Source organism: Trichomycterus rosablanca, chromosome 5, assembly GCF_030014385.1.
Source record: "Trichomycterus rosablanca isolate fTriRos1 chromosome 5, fTriRos1.hap1, whole genome shotgun sequence".
Classification (NCBI taxonomy): domain Eukaryota; kingdom Metazoa; phylum Chordata; class Actinopteri; order Siluriformes; family Trichomycteridae; genus Trichomycterus; species Trichomycterus rosablanca.
Window position 1 is genome coordinate 37,440,337 of NC_085992.1, and position 24,814 is coordinate 37,465,150.

Below are 24,814 nucleotides of genomic sequence, written 5' to 3' on the forward strand. Positions count from 1 at the left end.
CCTGGTGAACGTGGTGTTAGGGACAGGAGAATAACTTTGTGGCGAACACAATGTGCTAAAAGTTTAAAGGTAAGGAAGAGGGTAAAAGTGTTTTGATTTATTAGATGCGTTTTGGAGGAATAACTTGTAACCATAAGTAATAAATCAGGATAAATGAATGATTATTGCAGTAATAATACTGCAGTATAATCATGTCATGGCTCATGTTGTGTTATTGTGGAACCTGTAGTGATGAACACAAGTAATAATAAGTAGTTTTGTTCTTTTTTTCTGATTGTTTACTTTGCTGCTATAAAGAGCAATTTTAATCAGCTTATGTTTGTGAAATTGTCATTTGATGTATACGAAACAGTATTATGAAAAACCATTGACTTATTATAAAGAATACATTTGAATGCACAGTTAATATCTGCTGTTTGAAGTATTTTAGTCATTCTTGTAACTCATCTCTTAGTATTTTGTTTATTTGTAATGTTATGTAAATTATACTTTGTTTCGTTTAGAAGGCAGTGTACATACAAATTTATATTTATACTTTTTGTAAACTCTTTTTTAAATATCTCTTAAATCATATTTTTTTCTCCTTAGGGCCCAAATGAATTGTGACAATAGTGATCTCAGTTTTAGACCAGAAATAGAGATTAAATAAAAATTGAGATGCTTCAGTTCTAGTTCTCTAAAATATGTTGTCATGGCTGTTTGTGCTTGTTTACAGGTGATGGATGAGTTGGATGGATGATTCTTTAATCTGGCAATCACAAGTACACCACAGAACTGATGGAAAGCATTCTGTTTAAAAGTTCAGTTCTTTGGAGTCATGAAAAATGTAATGAGGCCACCAGTGACTCTGGATGAAGGTAAATTCAATATAAGTCATTACTCAAAATGTATTCAGCAATTTGTACCCCTAGAGGCACCGCTGTCTAAAATATTTTAAAGCATCACTTTATTACTTATAATGAACTTCATTCATGAAAACACATCAATGTAATTTAATATTGTAGTTAGGTTTTTTTGTAATAACTCTTACAATTATATTGTAAGAGTACAATTATATGTAAATACTGCAATATTGTGGCTCAGAATGCATTGTAACCAGCATGCATTGTAATGGGCATCATACACACATCAGCCGTAACATCAACACCACCTTAATCACTCATCGTCTATTTTGTCAGCTCCACTTATCATACTGGAGTACTTTGTAGTTCTACCATTACAGTCTGTAGTCCATCAGTTTCTCTGCATGCTTTATCCCTCTTCCATCCTGTTCTTCAGGACCCCCAGAGTATCAACACAGAGCAGGTTTTCTTTGGGTGGTGGATTATTCTCAGCACTGCAGTGACACTGATGTGATGGTAGTGTGTTGGTGTGTGTTGCACTGATATGAGTGGATAAGACAGCAATGCTAATTGAGTTTTTAAGCATCTCAGTTCCACTGCTGAGTCCACCAGCCAACAACGTTTTTTGGGCAGCATCCTGTGACCACTAATGAAGGACTAGTGGATGACCAACACAAACTGCAGCAAGAAATGAGCGAACATCTCAGACTTTACATCTACAAGGTAGGAGTGTCTGTAGAGTGGACAATGAGTGGACACAATGTTTTAAAAACTCCAGCAGCACTGCTGTGTCTGATCCACTTGTACTAGTTCAACTCACACTAAAACACCACCAGCATGTCAGTCACTGCAGTGCTGAGACAATCATTCAGTGAATTAATACCTGCTCTGTGTTGGTCCTGTGGGGGTCCTGACCATTGAAGAACAGTATGGAAGATGGCTAACAAAGTATGCAGAGAAACTGATGGACTACAGTCTGTAATTGTAGAACTACAAAGTACTCCAGTATGGTAAGTGGAGCTGATAAAATAGACTGAGTGTAGATACAAGGAGGTGGTGTTAATGTTATGGTTAATCGATGTAAATAGCTAGCAAACAGTAATTATAAACAATTATTAACATTTTTGGCTGAAAGAAGAATATCACAAACCTATTTTTGTGTTCCCTGGAGCCTAATTTAAGTTTGAAAATCACTAAATTGGCTAATCACTGAACACAAACATTAGATTGTTGTTTGTGAATAGTACTTAGAAGGTTGACCAGATTACAGAGACTCTAACAGGAAATGTTACTTAAATGTTTGTTAGAAACTTTGTCTGTTTAAGAAACACAAACAGACAAAACTGTTAGCTTGATGCTACAATACATTCTCATTAAAGATAGAAATTTGCGTTATGCTTGCAGTAAAAACTTGATGAAATAAAAGTGATTTAAAATAATTTCTGGATTAAATACTGCTTTATTAGTAAATGATTGTTTTATAGATGTTGAGTGTTAAGTCTTTATGTGCCACTCGACCCTGAAGCAAAACAGTTTATCAGTAATCAGTAAAATATCCCATGTGCTATTTTTATCATCCTCAAAAAGTGGTAGTCTGAAACCCTGTCTAAAGTCATGTCTGTTCATGAGAAATGTTGTGAGCTCTCAGGTTGGTCTAGAACTTTGTACATGTTTGGTGGTGTCTGTTTTATTCTGGGTAGATGTTGAAGTCTGGGGGTTTCGGTGACTGAAGGTAAAATAAATCTGTAATTATTGTAAATCCTGTGGTGTGGCCAGGCAAAAATTAAGTGAATTAGATATGACATATTGTAAACATTCTGGAAGGGAAAAAATTGATTTTAAAAGTGATTTCAATGTCAGTAAGGCATTGCTTTTCTTTATATAGTGCAACAGTCCATTGAGATTTTGAACGGCCTTCCAGCACTCTTCCCATCAGGAGTTGCACCACCACAGAAACTGGGACAGCCACGTGAGGATCTGTTTCATATTCTCATGGTAAGTATTGTCAACTGTTATTTATTTGTTGTTTAGATAGTTTACTAAACTGCTTGCAAAGAAACTTTTAAGTTGTCATTTAAATCCTGAATATAGTTTGTTCTGTTCATGTCTGTGGCTTATAGTTCCTTTGGTTTCTGTTTTTTCAGCCCTCTGAAAACGCTGCTGCTTTTCTTAGTAGATGCCGTCTATCAACCCCCTGCTTCTAACTGACCAGGATAACTGCATGATCAGTGTTGGGAAGAACCCAGTGACAACATTCCCCGAAGGTCTGCTGCACGAAGGTGTTTTGTATGTCATGGCGTATACGCGCTGCAAGTCAGGTCCAGGTCCCTTTTTATTATTATTTTTTTATGTTTAAAGATGGTATATGAAGACCAAGCAATGTTGTTAATGTTGTAGATGTAGGGACATTGTTATTGGAAAGCCTTGACATCTAAGATTGACATGTTTTAATAGAATTCTCAGAAGCGGCCTGAACATGCTTGTTGTGTATTTGGATAAAGCTGCCTTGTTTGCACACTTCTAATGTATTTATATCAAGCTGCCATGATGGCACACTTTTTTCGATAAACGGACTTGGTGTATGTTGTTTTAATTTGAGTATAAAGTACATTCCTCTCAGATTGCTAGCAATGCAGTCTTACCAATAGACTTATACGAGAGAAATAGACTAGTATTGAGTCTCTATTTTTTGTGCATGGAAACTGAATTTTTAATGCTTATGTTATAATTAAAATGCTCTAATTTTCATATTTTCTGACTGGTTTTGGCACCACACTAAATGCCTTAAAACCAATGTATTATTGCTTATTTTTAAGAAGTCTCACTAAGTAACATTTGTGTACCCCATTGGCAGATTTTTTTTTGCTTAATATAAGCATTTACATCTCATTTCAATATTTCTTTTGCTGTTTTTATAGATAGTTTTTTAGTGTGTTAATTATAATAATGTGAGGGTTTTTAAATTGTTCATTTCTTTTTTTGAGAACACTTTTCTGGAGTTGATCTTAATTTAAGCTTTACAGTGTTAATTCAAGAACATTTTAAAGCCATTTTAGCTAAAAATGTCCAAGCATTCTAATTTCAAGAATTTTTTTACCAAATAAGGTTTTATGAAAATGCATAAAACAAGATTAATATGCTAGTTTAGCTGATTATGCTAGTTTTTGAATTATTAATATGAAATCTAGCCATAATACCTTAAATCAAGTAATTTCTTACTAATTTTAAGATTATAAGATAATTTATAGCACAAGATCTTTTTTCTTATTTTAAGAAATCTTGCTGAGATAAATTCTCACTATACTGGCAGATAATTTTGCTTGATTTAAGCACCTTTTGTCTTGATTTGTTTTTATTTTTCTTGTTTTCTGAAGGTGATTTTTTTGCAGTGTGTGGGAGGAAACCGGAGCTCCCGGAGGAAACCCACGCAGACACGGGGAGAACTCTACACAGAAAGGACCCGGACCGCCCCACCTGGGGACAGAACCCAGGACCTTCTTGCTGTGAGGCGACAGTGCTACCCACTGAGCCACCATGAAAATGCATACGTAAGTAAGATACAGTAAAGCAAGCAGCAGCAATGCTACCTCCTTGGTCAGTCTATTTATTCTGTTTGTTTGACGTCAAACAGACTATTTAAAGAGGCAAACAACAAGAAGGATGTCCACCACAAACTGAGGGAGGGGTTAAATAATAGTGCACATGGACATTTGTCAAGAGAACGAAGAAGAGATCTGTTTACTGAGACGTCTTGTCGCGCATTTTATTAAATTCTATACACATTACTATAATACCTTTAAAGGTGAGGCGGTTAAATACAGTATTTCTGATCACATTTTATAAAAAGCCATGCCCTTTCAACCTTTACTCTACTTATAGCTCTACAGATCAGGAAACAGCTTCACATAAGCTGAAGTAAATCTTATAACCTTGAAGTCTGGGTCAGGCAAGACGAAACATGACCAAGATAGGAAAGAAGTATAAACAGAGCACAGTACAGCAGAAGAAAGAATGCTTTCATATGGTTAACCTTTTACTAACTCAATTTACTCTGACTAATGTGTTTAAGATATAATTTAAGGTTTGTGAACACTTACCATAAACCAGAACTCCTTGTACAGGTAAGTTAAGCAGGTACTGAGTTTGTTAAAGCTTTCGCTTTTCACCTGGGTAAAATCCCGAGCTGCACACACACACACACACACACACACATAGTGAACCTTTGGGACTGCTCCAACTGCTAGTTATTCATTACATTTTACCACGTCAGCCTACAGACAAAATCTATTCCGTTTTCAATCAGTTCCTGTTTTGGTGGTATGTGTAAGATTCTTCCCAAGCTTTTGGATTTTATCCTGCTAAAAATAATAATAAAAAATGGGAATATGTATAAACTCCATCAGTTGGTGTTATGTCCACAGTTTCTTTTGTTAGTGTCACAAAAAGATGGCAACTAACCCCTTATAACTATAAGAGGAACATGGTTTTGCTTACACTGGCAGAAGCTTTGCAAAACATGTGGTTACTCATGTGGACAAGCCTTTAGTGAGTATTGGAGTGAAATGCATTCTTAGTAAATATGGGTAAAAGAATGTTTAGATTAATATCACATTAAAATATGAGATTTTAAAGCAGATTTTTAACTGAAGTAAGATTTATTCCAAAAACACCTAAGAAATCTATTCATTAACAACTTCTGCATTTAATACTTTCATCAAGCAAACACTATCCAGTTTATTAGAAACCTGAACATTATGTTACAGTGCTAAATGAAGCATTTTCACCATTTACAGGTGAGGAGTTTGTGCTGTTTTGTTCTGACCTGCCCCTTTATAAGCAAAGGTGTAGTAGGTGAAAGTGAAAGTAAGCTCCGTCTACTAGCACTACAACAGCTCTCAGGTAAGCTCTTTACCAATTTACCTAAAAAAAACCCCACAATTCTGTATTCTAAATAATGAAATGTTTAGAATGTTACAACATTATTGACATTGTAACTTTTCTGAATAGACTGGATATGTTAAATAAAATGTTAAAATGAAAGGTTTCCATGAATGTCGTCACCCATGTACCTGATTTGGATATGTTACACAATACTTACTGGTTGCATTGACAGTATATTCTTTATCTGACTTGTTTTCCAAATTTTTATTGTGGATTTGATTTTGTATGGATGTAAGTGTAATTTTTACTAAAACTGGACATAGATTGAAAAGTCACACATCTGGGACTATAAAAGCCCACAGTTTAGACTGCATTGTCAGGACGAAAAGCAACTCACTCACTTTCCTAACCGCTTATCCAGTTAGGGTCGTGTGTGTGTGTGTGCTTTTCAATGGGCGCAAGGCACACAGTAACACCCTGGACGTGGCGCCAGTCCATCCAATTAACCTTTACTGCATGTTTTTGGACTGTGGGAGGAAACCGGAGCTTCCGGAGGAAACCCACACAGACATAGGGAGAACATGCAAACTCCACACAGAAAGGACCCAGACCGCCCTACCTGGAATCGAACCCAGGGCCTTCTTCTTAGATAAAATAATATCTAAGACTTTAATTATTTTCAGGATCACAGTGGCCTTTTTTATTTTGAAATGTCTGGCCAAATTGGACATCTGGACAGAAAGGACCATGACCATAAATGTAAGAAAAAATTCAATGGTCAATTCAAAAGGCCTGTGCAGAGATAGGAGAGTCATAATTCAGGCCCTTAGTGGCAAGACAGAATTCACTGTTGAGTAAAAGGGCATATGACAGCCACTTGGAGTTAGGCAACAGGATAAAAAATAATCACTAATCTGATGAGATTGAAAATGACTGATTAGAAGGAGGATAAATGCCATTACAGCATTTAGCAGACACTTTTATCTATAGCCACTTACAACCAAACACAGTTAAAGCAATTGTTTAGGGGGCCAACAGTAGCAACCTGGTTGTGGTGAGGTTTGAACCATCTGATTATTACTTTATTAACGTAACTACTGCCCAAGCAGCCAAATACAGGGATATTTACCAGAGCACATGCAATCTCAGACTGGGATGACCACTGAAGTGGCTTTGGGGCAGGTCTCTAAATGTCCTTGAGTGGTCCAATTAAAATCCAAACACCATTGAACATCTGAGGAGAGACTTGAAGATGGCAGTACAAAGATGCTTGCTATCAATTCTGGTGGAGCTTGAGAGGATTTACCATGAAGAATAGAATAAACTGCCCAAACATGTATAGAGCTGTAACAACTTTGACATTATGGGTAAATAACTGCAGAATAATAGGTAAAAATGGTAATTATAGTACAGTGGTACCTTGTAACTCAACTTCCCCTAAACTCAAAATCTTTGAAACTCAACCTTCATCGAGAAATTTGTACCCTTAAACTCAACGTTTCCCTTAAACTCAACATGTTCAGTTTGTTGTTTTAAAAATGTATTTATTTAATTTTAAATTAACAATGAACAGTCGCTTTGTTCAGCTATCGACTTGAGCGGTGCGGTAAAACGTCGTCAAAGTGAGACGAATCTGCATTTATATAGAATAACCGTCAGATTCACTCTGAAAGCTCCACATGTATCTGTGTTTAGCTGGATTTTCCTCACTGTTTCACTTTTAAACTTGTGTTTCAGCTTGAGGTTCTGAGAAATTGTAAGAATCAGCTTTTTATTTCAGTTTTTATATTATATTTGTGTTATTTTCAGTGTATAAGTGTCAAAAACAACCTCGTTATTTTACATATGCCTAAAATATATGCAGTTCTACATGACCATGTAACACATTAACAGGTTTCCTATACATCCTTATGGGAAAACTTAACGTCTTTTAAAACTCAACGCCAGTCCCAGAACCAATTGACGTTGAGTTTCAAGGTACCATTGTATCCATTAAACATCAAATCCACAATGCAATTATAAAATGTGCAAAATGTTAAGGGGTCTGGATATCACATACATTCATATATTTTTAATTTAATTGTTGTGTGTTTTGTAGTATGTCAGTTGTTTTCACAATGGCAGAAAGTGAAAAGAAAGAAAACACTGTTTACAAGGTTCACGAAAGTGAGCACCAAGAAACAGACTTACCACCCTTAAAGAGTAGTGTAAAGACACCAGGAGGTGCTAGTCCTATAAAAAATTTGGTTCGCATGTTATCATTCAGCAAAAAAAGAGAAAATGAAGAACCAGAGACAAAGGACAACAGTACTGGAAATAATACCCAATCTTCCTCTACTGAAACTAAAGGTAAAATAAATTCACTACATTATACATTCTTATTTAAATTATTATAAAAGTAAAAACATAATAAATAAGTACTAACCAGTTGTTATTTGGATGGTGGACAGAGTGCAAATTATACAGTGACAACTGTCCTACCCTCAAAGTTGTAAGATGGCAGCATTGCTGTAATATACACCGATCAACCATAACATTATGACCACTTATCACTTACCACTTATCACATTATCAGCTCCACTTACCATATAGAAGAACTTTGTAGTTCTACAATTACTGACTGTAGTCCATCTGTTTCTCTACATACCTTTTCAACCTGATTTTACCCTGTTCTTCAATGGTCAGGACCACCACAGAGCAGGTATTATTTAGGTGTTGGATCATTCTCAGCACTGCAGTGACAATGACATGGTGGTGGTGTGTTAGTGTGTTGTGCTGGTATGAGTGGATGGAGTTTTTAAACACATCACTGTCACTGCTGGACTGAGAATATTCCACCAACCAATATATATATTGTGGCGCCAGCGAGCAGGAAGGATAGCGTCAGGGCCACCAATGAGCTGCCTTTGGCAGTTCATTCAGTGGTTTAGGGACAGACACCCATTCATACACACATACATTCATACAACAGACAAACATATAAGCTACTTACCCAGCCCTCACCGCAGCCACCCCACTCCCAGCAACGGGATACACGGCCACGGTGAGCTTAGACACCACTGCCGCAAGGCTTTCTGGGTAAAGCCCGTGCCGACGCTACAATATCCATATATATCCATCCAACAGCGCCCTGTGGGCAGCGTCCTGTAACCACTGATGAAGGTCTAGAAGATGATCAACTCAAACAGCAGTAATAGATGAGTGATCATCTCTGACTACATTGATATAGACAGGGATCTTTACATCTACAAGGTGGACCAACTAAGTAGGAGTGTCTAATAGAGTGGACAGTGAGTGGACATGGTATTTAAAAAGTCCAGCAGCGCTGCTGTGTCTGATCCACTCATACCAGCATAACACACCACCACCACCATGTCATTGTGACTGCAGTGCTGAGAATGATCCACCACCTAAATAATACCTGCTCTGTGGGGGTCCTGAGCATTAAAGAACAGGGTGAAAGCAGCGTGTGTAGAAACCAGTAGGTGGTTTTAATGTTATGGTTGATCTGTGTAAGTTTAAAAGCTCAAAAACTCCACAGTGGTGAGCTAGTGGATTTGACCTCTGAGCAACCTGAGCACCCCAGAACACATTTTAGTGTTACCATTATAAACACATTCACTATATTCTAAAAGACACCTTCCCTGCTGCAGTAAAACAAAATACGTTGTAACTAGATACATGGATGTGTTGGACACTATGTGTTGTTTTTAACACATCCCTTCTTTATGCAGGCAGTAATATACGTATACATTACTTACATATACTTACATTTCTTTTGTTATTTCAATTTCGCTTCAACAGAAGATGGCTTTTTTCGAAGGTTGTCAACTGTAAGAAAAAGTTTTACACGTAGAGAGAAGTGTACATCTATAGAAGAAAATTATATTTCAGAAGACAATTCCTCAGACAGCATAGTAAAGAGAGAGGGCAGTAAAAAATCTTTGTACAATTTTGCCTTCCAGAACATTTCTGAAACACATCTAGCAGGCAAGTTTATTTACTAATTTTACCTCTATTGCTCTAAAGTACATTTATAATTTAAGAGATGTAAAGACTATATATAAATACAGTTGTGTGTAAAATGTAATAGACAACAATGCAATACTGTATACACAAAACTTTAACGAACTCTTTCTTGCCTTGTTTTTTGTTCAGCAATGCAGATTAATGACCTTATTCAGAACAAGTCATTGGAAGAGGCCTATATCAATCTACTGTCAATGCGATTGGAGGTACAGCGTGAGCAGAAAGCTTTAGGTGAAAAAGCCATGTCAGTGGAACTGATCCATAAAGAAAAAGACCTGTGTCTGCTTTTCAACAACCTAAAAGACCAGTTGACTGAAATTGTCCGGGAATCCTGTATCCTTCCTTCTTATGACAAAGAGCTACTGGTACAAGTGGCTGCAATTATCCAGGAGGAGGAAAGGAATAAAGGAGAAATGGGAGGGCTGGGTGTCTGGAAGGCAGCAATACAAGATGGGGTAAGGGAGACACTTAGTGAGGTCCACCTGCACAGCCATGAACAAAATGCCTCCTGCATAGCAGTGCACTTGGAGTGTCTGGGTAAAAAGATTGTGGAGCACTTGGAAAAAGCTAAGACAGATTTTGTAGACGTATATCAACCAAGTTTTAAAGTATTTGAAACCTGTGTGTTATCTTGCCATGCGTTTGTGGAGGAACATCTGAAGGATCTTCTGAAAAATGTTACAGAACTTAAGGATTTTCATAAAATCCTGGACTTCATTGACTGTTATCAAAGGTGAGAAACTGCATGATCATTACAGATCTTTAAAGTGTTTGAGCCTTTTTAAGAAGTCCTTGTCTCAGATTGTACATTAAAAAAAAAGTAAGGTTATTGTTTTACATTGCATTGTGTAAAATTAACAAAGGTCATAGCCTTTTAATATTCTTTCAAGGTGAACAAAATACTATTGAAATTTAAAAAAGTATTAACCCAACACTGGCAGGTGATAAGAGACTGCTCCAAATTGAATAAATGTTGGAGGGGGCGTGTGGTGACCTACGTGATTAGAGAATTTATTTTTGTATTAATATCCCTTGTTATTGTAAGTAGCTTTATTTTCAATTACCTTACAGGAAACAATCCTGTCTATGCAAGGTCTGTTAGTATGGTAGACACTGTCTACAGAACAAATTTAAAACAAATTCAGGGATTGTAACTCAGAAAAAAGGAACATAAAAGAGAACTCGAAAGCCGCTGATCAATTTCCTGTTCAATTTCCTCAACTGAGTTTGACAATATACTTTTGAACTGATGAATCTTGTGTTTGTTTGTTTGTTTGTTTATTAGGATTTTAACGTCATGTTTTACACTTTTGGTTACATTCATGACAGAAAACGGTAGTTACTCATTACACAAGAATCATCTGTTCACAAGTTTAATATCGAACACAGTCATGGACAATTTAGTATCTCCAATTCAACTCACTTGCATGTCTTTGGACTGTGGGAGGAAACCGGAGCACCCGGAGGAAACCCACGCAGACACGGGGAGAACATGCAAACTCCACACAGAAAGGACCCGGACTGCCCCACCTGGAGATCGAACCCAGGACCTTCTTGCTGTGAGGCGACAGTGCTACCCACTTAGCCACCATGCCGCCCGAATCTTGTGTAATGAGTAACTACCGTTCCTGTCATGAATGTAAAAGTGTGTAAAACATGATGTTAAAATCCTAATAAATAAAGAAATAAATTTGTGTGAAAGTACCGTAATTCAATTAATATTAAAAACATTTAACACAAACATTTTCTCATTCTACATTACAGTGAAAAGATTCTTGGTAGTCCATCTTTCCAGCCTAAGATGAAGGAGATGAAGTCTCCCACACTGTCTGATAATGTGCTAGATCTGATTAGAAAAGGATACTGCGACTGTCTAAAGGTGAGAAACAGCAACAGACAACTGAGCTATATGCAAACTAATTTTATGTATTGTTTTGTTGTTCAATATCTATCCCAATTTTATCAGAAAGACCTGAAGGAGTCGGTGCAGAATATTATTAACATTGAAAGTGAGACAATATGGAAGAAAAAAGAACCACCCAGGAAAACAGAAGATGGAAAATTTCAAATTGCACAAGTTCACATGGATGTTAGTGCAGTATGTAAACATTTTCTTAAAGACTTTTTTTCTAATATGTCTGGTGTATTTTTTCTCAGGGGCTAACAAATTAAATTTGAGTTGTCATAGAAAACTATTGTATGTGTGTGTATATATATATATATATATATATATATATATATATATATATATATATATATATATATATATAATATGATGACAGTCTAATCAGACAATCTCTTTCATATCTAGATGATAAAGAAATATACTAATAATTGTGGGAAGCTTGATGGAAACCTTAAAAAGAATGTTGTGTGCAACTGTATAGAGGCACTGAAAGACTTTCCTGAAAGGTAAATAAAACATATACAATCAGCTCAAGAATTATTGTCACCCTCAGTTAACATGGGTTAACAGGTTAAGAAAAGGATATAAAAAAAAGAGAAAAAAATGTTTTACCTGAAAGAACCTGAAGTGTTGGAACAATGCAGTCAGATTTCACACATTAATTGTTAATTAACACAGAATCAACCGTTTGTTAAGTATTTTACCTTAACAATACTAAAAACAGCACAAAATACTAAATTTACATTGCTTTGTTTAAAGTTAAAGAAGTTTAGATTCTCTTGTATGTAAAATTTAAATGAAATACAAAAACATTTTTATTAGTATTTGTATGTATCTATATTTACTGTATCTTCATTCTGAAACCAAACTGAAATGCACTGATACTCCCGCTGTATCTCTGTCACCCACTATCTAGATTTGAGAAAGAGTTTGAAAAGCAGAACAGCTCCTTGCTGGGTTCAGATTTACTGGATTGTTGTCTTTGGGCACAATATCACATTGCCTACATTAACAGCTTCAGCTTAATCAAGTAAGTCTGCAATAAATGCAACATTACATTAAATTCAAAGAAATGCTACCTTACTTTGCCATACTTTAAACCAGGGGTGTCAAACTCATTTTCACCGAGGGCCACATCAGCATTATGGTGGCCCTCGAAGGGCCGATTGTAACGTATCCTGCTGTGATTGCAGTCACATTGCTGTTTTTCTTGGAGGCTGAATTCTGCATTTATATTGTTATACTTTACCACAGACACGGCCTCATAACACAAGAGACGCACCGGTTTCTCTTCCTGAAGCACAAACTTGTTTTCACTTTCATTAAATTTCCTCCTTATGCTTAATTTTCTTAATTATCTTCTTGCACATTTTAGGATCATGTGTAAATATGTGTAACATCATCTACTGGCGGGATGTGTCACTTTGCAGGTCACAAAATCAGCATGTATTTTTAAAGATGCAGTTTATTTAGGATTTTACAGTGTATTTTTAAGACAATCATTCTGCCCTCACTAATAGTTTATCCCCCTTTCTCAGCTAGACAGACAGACAGACAGCTCTCTTCAGAATACAGTCGGTTTTATTTGCTTCCCAGCTTTTTATACTGGGCTAGTTTATATAGGATTTTTTTCCCAAACTTTAGTAATGAAATGATCATTTAACATGCATATTTTCTGTTTAATAAGGTTGTAAGCTTAGATTTGTTTAAAGTTACTGTACAGCTAGAATGGTTAGCATTAGCCCATATTTAACAGTAGCGTTTACTTACCGGCACATTCTTCATCAGGAAATATGGGTTCTGGGTGCTGATATCTATGAGACTAGGGGCGGTACAGTGACTAAGTGGGTAGCACTGTCGCCTCACAGCGAGAAGGTCCTGGGTTCGATCCCCAGGTGGGGCGGTCCGGGTCCTTTCTGTGTGGAGTTTGCATGTTCTCCCCGTGTCTGCGTGGGTTTACTCCGGGTGCTCCGGTTTCTTCCCACAGTCCAAAGACGTGCAAGTGAGGTGAACTGGAGATACTAAATTGTCCATGATTGTGTTCGACATAACCTTGTGAAATAAGTAACTGCCATTCCTGTCATGAATGTAACCAAAGTGTAAAAAATATGATGTTAAAATCCTAATAAACAAACAAACTACAGTCTTACAATAGAAACAATTGATTTACAATTACCTAATGGCATTATAAGAGCTTTACACATTTAAGAATGATTCCAAAATCCTAAAAGTGTCTAATCAATAACATCTGCAAGTTTTTATGTAATTATATTGAGAAACATGCTTACTGATACAAATCTGTTTTTCCACCTTCTGGCATGTTGATCTATCAGGTTACACCTGACCAGCCCAGTCTTGCTTTTCCACCTGTTCTTTAATACACACAAACAAGCATGCTCACACACACACACACACACACACACACACACACACACACACACACACACACACACACACACACACACACACACATCACTGCAATAAATCTTGAGCTGGCTACGAACATACCTAAAATGTTATCAAAGGTTTCCACATTTTGACAATTCATTTTGATTTAAGTCACCAGCCTGTGCCCTCTCTCCACCAATATCAAGGAACCCGGAAAATGTACTGCCTGTTTTGTTTTGTAGCTTTACCTCTGCCTGTATGTGGTTATGTTAGCATGACCATTTTCTGTGCTTTGTTTCAGAGAGGACATGGAGGGCTACAAAGATACATGCCCACATGAGGTCAAACAGCTGCAGACAGAGTTGGACGGTGTGGTTGACCAATTGGGGAAGGCTCTGCTGAAGCAATTCAGAACTGAAATTGGGGTGAGCTGCACTACGTGTTGTAACAGGAATTGAAGAACCCAGTGTTGGATACAAGTGCAGGTTTATTCACAACTCGTGGCAAACAGCCCAAACAAGCACAATATAAAAAACTCAGAATAAAGCCGCTCAGGTGGCGCAGCGGTAAAGTACGCTAGCACACCAGAGTTGGGGTTTTGAATACATTGTATCGAATCTCAGCTCTGCCTTTCCGACTGGGCTGGGTGGCAGCATTAACAATGATTGGCTGTTGTTCAGGTTTAGAGGGTAAGAAAGTCGGATCATAGGTCCCAATAACTGGTGCAACTGTGGCCCGCTGGCTGACTGATGGCTGAAGAATAATGCTGATTTGGGTGTGGCCCTCCATACACAGTGCCCGTCAAGTGTATGAACTTGATTCGTGCAGGTGAAAAATGCAGTCTATACTGACTGTACGTGCCGGAGTATGTCAGTTGAGAGGCATTCTCAGTCAGCGGTGAAGGGTCAAATCAGTATAGAGGACGCAATCAGGGTAATTGGACACGAATGGGGGGGGGGACTTAGAAAAACACAAGCACAGATTACTCAATAAATAAACAGACTTTAGGGGACAAGGCAAACAAGCACAGCCGTAGGAGCAGACAAAGGTCAGCAGGCAACGGTATTCATAAACAGCTCAGTAGAGGCTACTAACGGGCACTGATACCTCACACTGGTCTGTGAAAACAGAAAGGTTCAAAAATACAAGACACTATTTTTTCTCTTTTTCTTTGAAATTTTCTCCTCTAATCTAGTCGTATCCAATTACCCTGATTGTGTTACGCTTCACCAATTTACCAATACAACCCTCCACTCCTGACTGAGGAGCTTTGCAACTGATCAGCATTATTCCTCAACTCTGAGCAGGCACAATCAGCCAGCAGAGATCGTAATTGCACCAGATATGAGGAACCCAGTCCGGCTTTTCCCACTCTATGAACAACAGTCAATCGTTGCTCATGTAGCCGCCCAACCCAGCTGGATGGCAGAGCTAAGATTCCATACGATGTCTTCAAAATCCCAGCTCTGGTGTGCTAGCGTGTTTTACCGCTACGCCACCTGAGCGGCCCCAAAACAAGACACATTTGTAAAACGCATCACAAGCAATGAAAAACTGGTGTGTAAACTAAAATGGGTAGAGAAAACTGAAAACAGGTGTACATACTAAAACTCATGGAAGAACAAAATGTGGATGAGACCACTGCGAGGTACTAACAGGCATATGGGTAGAAATTAAATATGCAAAGCTACAGTATTGTATGTACAGTACATTGCTAAAAGTGTTCTAAAGTATCTAAAAATCCCCAAAATTATCCTCTTATTTCTGAAGCTTTTAATAAGATTTAAACTTTCTGACTACTTCATAAGGAGCTACATACTAATAGTGGGTAGAGACACTTTCTGCTCCCAGTTCTTTATGGCATGGATTTCATGTAATTGCTCCAGATTTACCACCTGCACATTTATTCTGTGAATTATCTGTTCTTCCAATCCCAAACGGTGATCTTTTTTATTTAGTTCTGGTGACTGGGGTGGTTATTTAAGTACACTGAACTTATTGTCATGTTTAAGAGTTTGTCATAGGTAATTATGACATTGTAGGCATATAGGAACACACATGATCAGCTACAATATGATGATACAATGCTTGACTTATATTAGGAGGCCCAATGTGTACCGGAATACATCCCCACAATATTAAATCATTAGCAGCAGTCTGAACTGTTGACAGGTAAGCTGGATCCAAGTTCCTGCTGTTTATGCCAAATTCCGACCCTGGGATTTACATGTTGCATCGGAAATCTACTTTGTTTGGTCAGACAACAAAGACTTTTCTAATCTTCAACTGTCTTACTGTTGTTAGCTTATGCCCAATGTAGCCATTTTCTCCAAATAGAAAGCAGGGATAAAGCCCATGCCCTATTTCTGCCTGATCCTTTGCTGTTGTAACCCCTAATTTTACAAGTCTTTTTGGCAAGGTTTTGAGTTACAGTAGCTTTGCTATCAGCTACAAACACTTTTCTTAAAAATACCTGATGTTACCTCTAAATGTACAATGATTGTTTTTCAGCCATATCTTGGCAACATGATGACGAAGGAATGGCTAAGCACAGATACTGATTTTAATGAACTGACTAACAGAATAGAAACCTACTCCGGGTTCTGCAAATCTATGAAACATCCACCTGCAAAAGTTAGTATGATCATCTCATCTTACAGGTACATTTGGGGAAAAAAAAAGCTTTTACACATTATCTTACCTTGTTCCTAACCTACAGGCTTTTGCCAATGATGTGCATTACCATGTAGTGAAAGGCTACATATCTGAACTACTGAAGAACAAGTTTTCTTGCAAAGGCAGAAAAAATGATATTGCTGGAACAAAGATAAGAGAACAGTATGAGGGGCTCAATAAGCTGTTCCAACAAATGGTAAGTTACAGATATTCTGTGAGTTCAGATATAATATTTTAACAGAAGTCTGTATTTTACATACCGTACATGGCCAAAGTATGTAGAAAAAAACAAATCTATTAATCGGATTTAACTATTTCAGCCACCCTTACTGCAGCACGATGGCTCGGTGGGTAGCACTGTCGCCTCACAGCAAGAAGGTCCTGGGTTCGATCCTCAGGCGGGGAGGTCCGGGTCCTTTCTGTGCGGAGTTTGCATGTTCTACCTGTGTCTGCGTGGGTTTCTTCCAGGAGCTCCGGTTTCCTCCCACAGTCCAAAAAACATGCAGTCAGGTGAATTGGAGACATTGAATTGCCCTATAGGTGAATGGGTGTTTGTGTGTGTGTGTCTGCCCTGCAATAGACTAGCGCCCTGATCAGGGTGTTACTGTGTGCCTTGCGCCCATTGAAAAAGATGGGATAGGCTCCAGCACCCTCCTCCGACCCTAATTGGATAAGCGGTTAAGAAAATGAGTGAGTGAGCCACGCTTACTGCTACAAAATGTACAGTGCCTCTAATTATAGTATATTTGTTACACAATAGTTTCAGAACCTCATACATGAGAAAAACACAAAACTGGTCTAAATGAAAAAGGGTAATGCAACACCTCTGGGCTTTCCGTCAGAAGACTGTCAGATCAAATCCAGGCTCTGCAATGCAGCCACTGTTGTGCATTTGGGCAAGACAATTAACCCTGTATGCTCCAGGTGCACCATTCAATAACTGACCCTGCGCTCTGACCCCAGCTTCCGAACAAGCTGGCATATGCGGAAAAAGAATTCTATTGTACTGTACACCTGTATATCCATATATAACAAATTAAGGCATATGACCTATGTAAAAAGTATTGGCCCCCAAACATAAAAAGACCTAAACACCCCTACCTGGTTGTATCATTTAGCAGCAGTAATTGTAACCAAACAGTCCTGAAAACTACAGATCAGTCTTTCACATCGCTGTGTAGCAGTTTGACTCACTCTTCTTTACAGAATTGCTAGTTTGGCCAATTGCTAGATGTACCAAGGCATCAACTTTGTGCATCAACTGCCCATTAAATCCTGCCACAGCATCTCATGGGGATGAGTCAAAAAACACTCCTAATCCTTTATTAATCCTTTTTTTATTATTTATTCTCACTTAATTCTTTATTAAGTGAACTTGCTTTTGTGTTTCTGGTTGTTTCCTTGTAGCATAATCTAGTTAAAGAAAATCCATGGTTTTGTCAATTTTGACAAGTTACCTACGCTCTGAACCGACCTAATTCACATTGCTGGATGGGTTCTACTCACTCCCTTTCTTAACCGCTTATCCAAATAGGGTCGTTTGGGGTGGGTGCTGGAGCCTATCCCCTATGGATACAGTAACACCCTGGACGGAGCGCCAGTCCATTACAGGGCAGACACACACACACACACACACACACACACACACACACATTCACCTATAGGGCAATTCAGTGTCTCCAATTAACCTGACACACTGCATGTGTGGGAGGATCCAGAGCTCCCGGAGGAAACCCACACAGACACGGGGAGAACATGCAAACTCTGCACACAAAGGACCCGGACCGCCCCGCCTGGGGATCGAACCCAGTACCTTCTTGCTGTGAGGCACAGTGCTACCCACCGAGCCACCGTGCCGCCCTGGATGGGTACTGTTTAAGTGATATTTAGATTCAGTAATTAAGCAAGCGTGTGTCAGTTCTAACTAAACCCTGTTATTATGGTTAAGTTTTGTTTAATGGTTAAGCAACTAAGGAAAGTTATTGCTTTTTTACACAGAGCAAAGATCTAAACACTTTATACATAATGCCAGCTGTTAAGTTCTGTAAATAAAGAATAATGAACTGGGTTGTTGTCCATGGTTGTCCAAATATCTTGAGATCCAGTAATAATTGAATGTGATGTGCTATACAATAGCATTGTAAAAATTCTGTGCTTTCAACTTTGCAGTTTCCGGTTGTCAGGTTGGGCAATGTTTGTTTCTGTTATAGCATGACAGTTTACTCAAGCACAATGGAAAGTCTTTAAATACACTGTTTGGTGAGTTTATTGTGGAAAGAACTTGAATGCACTGTTCACAGCCCTGACCTTTTACCCTATCCACCTACTTTTAAAGGAAATGGAACATCTGCATGCCAAACCTTCTTCTCCAACATCAGTGTCTGACCTTACTAATGATTTGGTGGCTGAATAAAAGTATATCCTGAAGTAATTGTTCTAATAACCAAGAAAAACATAGAGGCTGGTACAGTAGCAAAGGGAACCACGTTTCCATTTTATTGTCCATAGTTTTGAAATTGCCATTGTGACCATGTTACATTTGGTTTGAGTGTCTTTATATGTATCAACATGAATACATGTTCAAATGTTCATGTTTTTGTCTTTAACCAGGGATCAACCATGGAGTGGCTTTACCCTCTAGGTGACCAGCTTAGTGTGATCATTGAACAGGAACATGAGAAAGACATAAAACAACATTTATCACCATTAGTTAAGAATTATTCAGATATCAGGTAAGCAAGAGTTTCCTATTTAAATCCATTACAATATAATACTAAATGTTTACCCCATATTATAAACTTCAGATAACCTTCCTTTTTTTCAATTTTTTAGCAAAAAGCAAATTTCAGCCATTCTGTCCTTTAGAGACAATGGCTTTCGTTTTGAGAAGTCACAGGTCATTCAGCATTTTAATGAGCTTAAACAAAAGGTAAAGACAGATCATAATGGAAACCAGGAACAAACATTCTTCAGTGACATAAAGGTAAAGTTTCCCCTTGTAGTATTATATTTTGTTTTATGCATTTTCTCCCACTTTTCTCCCTATTTAGCGCGTCCAATTGCCCGATTGTGTCATGCTTCTTCTTCACCAATTCTGCTAGGGCGGGATGACCATAATATGTGGGTGGGGTCTTCAAACGCTGTGTAAGGACCCTGATTGGCAGATAGAGAGGCGGTGTGAGCAGCAATATACGCACTTCAACTGCAGTCAGTGACTATGCTAAATTGGGAGAAAATGGGAGAAAATGCACAAATTAGATAGAAAAAAAAACCTCCTGATTTGGAACTTTTTACACGTCAAGATTATAATTATGTAACAGAAAACAAAAAAACAGGATTGGGAGGCTTTATATTAAGAACATATAGTAATGCCTCTTATATTACGTATACAACCAGTTTCACGAAACACTTTATTTCAGGAGATTTTACATGGTGTACTTAATATTCAGAGGTGCCAATAATGCTGTCCACAACTGCATGTCTCTAAAATTTCAATATGTGCCTCAATGTCAATGGTACTGTCACATGTGTGCAAGTCACCCATGCCATGGGCACTGATGCACCCCATACTGTGACAGATGTTGGGTTTTGCACCTCATGCTGGTAGCAGTCTGGATGGTCCTTTTCAGAGAACTCAGTGTGCCAATTATTTGCTAGTTACCTTGCACTGAAAAATGTTTTAAACTGATTGACAATTGTATTACAAGTTTGGCACAAATAATTACTTTTCATTCTTATTAAGGATTGTAAAAATCTTCTTTATTTTTTTTTAGTGAGACAAACATCAGCCTGCTGCATGTCTTGAAGTTTTAATGACCATTAACTTCATCCAGCATCAACTGGAAGTAAAGTTTAACATTAACACACACGAGTGTTATGGCAGTCTTGGGATTTTAATTGTTTTAATAAATCTGTTTGAGATTTTGACCATTTTGCAGTAATTGTATGTGTTCCAATTATCTAGTCACAGAAGTTTTAAAAATTATTACAATAAGATGATATAAGATAAAACAAGACTGACTTACATGTTTATGTTTTTGAGTGTAAGTATGCTGCTGTTAATACTTTTATGCTATCTGTAGCGAAATAAGCTATAGCTTATAGCAGAGTGTGGGTTTATAATTAAAATAATGATAATTTTTTTACTTCTATTACTGGTCTATTACTAGGTTATGATTAAAATATGTAGCTGGTATAATAGACTGGGCACATGTTGGTGTGGGGAATGTGGTGATCCAGCTTTCCGTGATCAGATCAGGGGTTTTGCAAGCAGCAGCGGATACACAATCAGGAACTGGAAATGACTGGATTGAGACATAAAAGGGGAAAATCACGATTTTTGCAACTTGATTTGTACATTAGCCTTATTGAGTTCTTAACCTTTTAACCCAATAATTACCACTAGATGCAGGGCTAGTGTCAAGTTTTGTCTTGCACAAATAATGCTTTAAGCCTCTTGGTTACAGTTTTTTTTAATAAATGGATGTGAGAATTTGGAAAACTGTAAAAACTGTGAAGTTTTAACCACCCTAACATTATGTAATTTTATTCTATTGCACTGTATAATGCTACTGTGATTGTATCCTTAATGTGAAAACATGTAATGTAAAAATATATTTTTGCATTTATTCTAATTTTATATACTGGTCTGTTGATGGGTTTCACAAATCGTATTGTAAATCTTATTTTATTTTATGGTATATCCATCAGTGGGGCCTCGACCACCCCCTCACCAGACATAGCTGATCATGAGTGTTATGGCAGTCTTTGGATTTTAATTGTTTTAATAAATCTGAACGGTGTTAATTTGTGGCATGCCCTCCTAATTTCTTGTTAATGATTATCATTGATTTCAGGTAACTTCTTCAACTATATAATTAAGACTAGTTTTATTGCACTCAAAGACTGCCATAATATACATGACCCATACAAGTTTATGTTTTTGAGTGTAAGTATGCTGCTGTTAATACTTATACATTAATCTGTAGCTAAATATGTGTGGGTTTTTAATTGAAATAATGATTTTTCACAAATAATGATTTGTACATTAGCCTTATTTAGTTGTTTAACTTTTAACCCAATAATTACCACTAGATGCAGGGATAGTGTCTAGTTTTGTCTTGCACAAATAATGCTTTAACCCTTTGGTTACGGATTTTTTTTATAAATGAATGTAATAATTTGGAAAACTGTAAAGCTTTAACAATTCTAACATTACGTAATATTATTCTATTTCACTGTATAATGCTACAGTCTCATTATATCCTTAATTTATCTTATTTTATCATTGCATTTATTCTCATTTTAAATACTGGTTTGTGGATGGGTTTAACAAAGCTGTATCTTATTGTATATCTATTTTTATAAGATGGTATATCCATCGAGGGGCCTCAGCTACCCCCTCACCAGACATAGCTAATCATGTATGTAGACGCCCAACAGGCTGATTGCACTGCTGGGGATTTGAACCCTGGATCCCAGCAGTAGTGGGCTAAAGCTTTTAACTGCTGCATCAAACTTTGCCTTTTAAAACAAGTACTTCAGACAGAAATAGGATTGGAACAACATCACTTTTTAAGATTAAAAATTTTAACTGAATCATATGTCACTTAAATTCTTTAAAAAATGATAAGATTACTAAACTGCCCTGAGCTGGTAAGTTAGCAACCGGCTAGCTATGTGCTAACACTATCTTTATATATTATTCTACATGCTTGGCTAATAATAAATTGCGTCTATTTGTACCTGTGGTCAATAACTCTCTAATACTTTTAAACTATTGAGCTGTTACTCGACTTCTGACTGCCACCCACTGGATGCAGCCCTGCTGCCTGCTGGCCTTTTATTTGCATTACCAATGTTATTTTGATATAAAACTGTCCAGGCTGCATTCCAAACCATATCATGTATAAATTAAAAAAAAAAAGTTTTGGTTAATTTTAAGCATCTATTCTGCTTTGAAAAAGCAATACGTAAGTGTAAATGTATTAATTAGGGATACCAATTTATTTAGATCAATAACCTACTGTTTTTATGCAATGGTTAACCAATAACCAACAGGTTTATAGCAGCTCATTACAATATAAAACAAGGCAGCAGTGGGTAGCACTGTGATCTCACAGCAAGACAGTTCTGTGTTCAAGGTGAAGCTGCCCAGGTTCTTTCTGTGTCTGTGTGGGTTTCCTCTGGGAGCTCCGGTTTTCTCCCTCAGTCTATAGATGCTTAAATTAGGTGAACTGAAAATATGAATTGCCTGTGATGCACCTTGTGTAACATGTAACTTGTGTAACATGTAACTTGTAACTTAAAAATGTGTAAAGTGTAAATCATGTTAAAATTCTAATTATTAAACAAACTAAATAAAAATGCATATCTGAGTTTCATATCATTACATCATGAGTTTTATATCAACTAGTCTTTATGCTGTATGATAGCAATACTATAAAGTCAAAATAGACTATCTGTAGTTAATCTATTAATTAGGCCATTATTTAGCAAACAAAATAAACAACCTGTTGTACAAACTATAGCTTATAATTATACTATTACTTAATTAAAAACAAATTCAAGGTAATAGCAGAACTCAAATGTAATGTGACCTTGTGTAGGATAATATTTTTTCTTGCATCTTCTACTGCTCCCAATCTAGTCATGTCCAATTCCCTGATAAAAAAATACTCTGCTATTGCCAGAGCATAAATGAAAATCATGCAGTTTCTAGCCTAAGTTCCCCACCTTGTGCAGGTGCCTTACATATCCAGCAAAGGCCGCATTTGCAGCAGCAATGAGGAACCCGGCCAAGACAAAAGCACAACTGTGGTTCAGGCTTAAGATTCCAGTGAATACTGTATGTATTTTCGTTTATACACTAAGTTTTTCATGTTTTGACTGATTAAACTTTAAAACAAGCACTGATTTAGGTAGTTTTGTAGGTAGATTTGATCATGTGTCAGCAGTGACTGTTTCACAGTTTCTACAGTCATGCCCTAAGCCTTTAACACATTATCGCAAAGATGCTTGATCTAGACCTAGGCCTGTCTCTTTGGTTGCACATTTCTTGCCAATCATCTGAATTGTCATATAATGTATAATCCAAGAATGACTCAAATGCATGCAATAAATTAAAAGATGCTAGAACATGGGAACTGTCTACTGTCAAGCAAGCTATAAGCTGATAGGCTGTAGCACAAGAATGAATGAACCCTTTAAGTACATCTCTTACAAGAGTTATGTTAACTTTTGATTTCAACCAAATGAATGGACAAAGTTCATTAAATTATATATTAACGAATTAATAATTATTTATACAATTTACATTTTTATTAACGTATATAGTATAATGTGACTTAATTCCTGTCAAACATAAACAAATTAAACACATACACTGATCAGCCATAACATTAAAACCACTTCCTTGTTTCTACACTGACTGTCCATTTTATCAGCTCCCCTTACCATATAGAAGCACTTTGTAGTTCTACAATTACTGACTGTAGTCCATCTAATTCTCTGCATACTTTTTTAGCCTGGTTTCACCCTGTTCTTCAATGGTCAGGACCCCCACAGGACCACCAAAGAGTAGGTATTATTTAAGTGGTGGATGATTCTCAGCACTGCAGTGACACTGACATGGTGGTGGTGTGTTAGTGTGTGTTGTGCTGGTATGAGTGGATGAGACACAGCAGGGCTGCTGGAGTTTTTAAATACTGTGTCCACTCACTGTCCACTCTGTTAGACACTCCTACCTAGTTGGTCCACCTTGTAGATGTAAAGTCAGAGATGATCGCTCATCTATTGCTGCTGTTTGAGTTGGTCATCTTCTAGACCATCATCAGTGGTCACAGGATGCTGCCCACGGGGCGCTGTTGGCTGGATACATTTTTGGTTGGTGAACTATTCTCAGTCCAGCAGTGATAGTGAGGTGTTTAAAAACTCTAGCAGTGCTGCTGTGCTTTATCCACTCATACCAGCACAACACACACGAACACACCATGATTTTTCCAGAGCCTTTTCTGACATGTTAAAATTGCCCAACTATGGTCAGACTCATGCTAATGTGGATGAGTTAGTTACTTTTTTTAATTATAACTGT

At 37.3% G+C, this 24,814-nt stretch overlaps 1 protein-coding gene and 1 long non-coding RNA gene across 5 annotated transcripts; both read left to right on the forward strand.

Annotated features, from left to right (window-relative positions):
• Positions 1-4,522, forward strand: LOC134315134 (uncharacterized). The gene is made up of 6 exons (XR_010012469.1): positions 1-69; positions 716-857; positions 2,728-2,837; positions 2,987-3,160; positions 4,217-4,390; positions 4,474-4,522. It is a non-coding gene; the product is annotated as an uncharacterized LOC134315134 (long non-coding RNA).
• si:dkey-45k15.1 (exocyst complex component 3-like protein 4) lies at positions 4,517-23,088 on the forward strand. Of its 4 annotated transcripts, XM_062996125.1 has the most exons (15): positions 4,517-4,866; positions 5,636-5,741; positions 7,822-8,072; positions 9,528-9,713; positions 9,882-10,485; positions 11,517-11,631; positions 11,719-11,850; positions 12,064-12,164; positions 12,575-12,688; positions 14,348-14,471; positions 16,558-16,680; positions 16,766-16,918; positions 19,333-19,454; positions 19,555-19,705; positions 20,496-23,088. In XM_062996125.1, the coding sequence occupies exons 3-15, from the start codon at positions 7,823-7,825 to the stop codon at positions 20,496-20,498; spliced, it is 2,178 nt and encodes a 725-aa protein (XP_062852195.1). In that variant the 5' UTR covers positions 4,517-4,866; positions 5,636-5,741; position 7,822; the 3' UTR covers positions 20,499-23,088. The 4 variants fall into 4 exon arrangements, with proteins under 4 accessions (XP_062852195.1, XP_062852194.1, XP_062852196.1 ...); XM_062996124.1 differs by lacking the exon at positions 4,517-4,866 and having other exon boundaries at positions 5,528-5,741; XM_062996126.1 differs by lacking the exon at positions 4,517-4,866 and having other exon boundaries at positions 5,528-5,741; positions 11,719-11,841.
• The last annotated feature ends 1,726 nt before the right edge of the window (positions 23,089-24,814 follow it).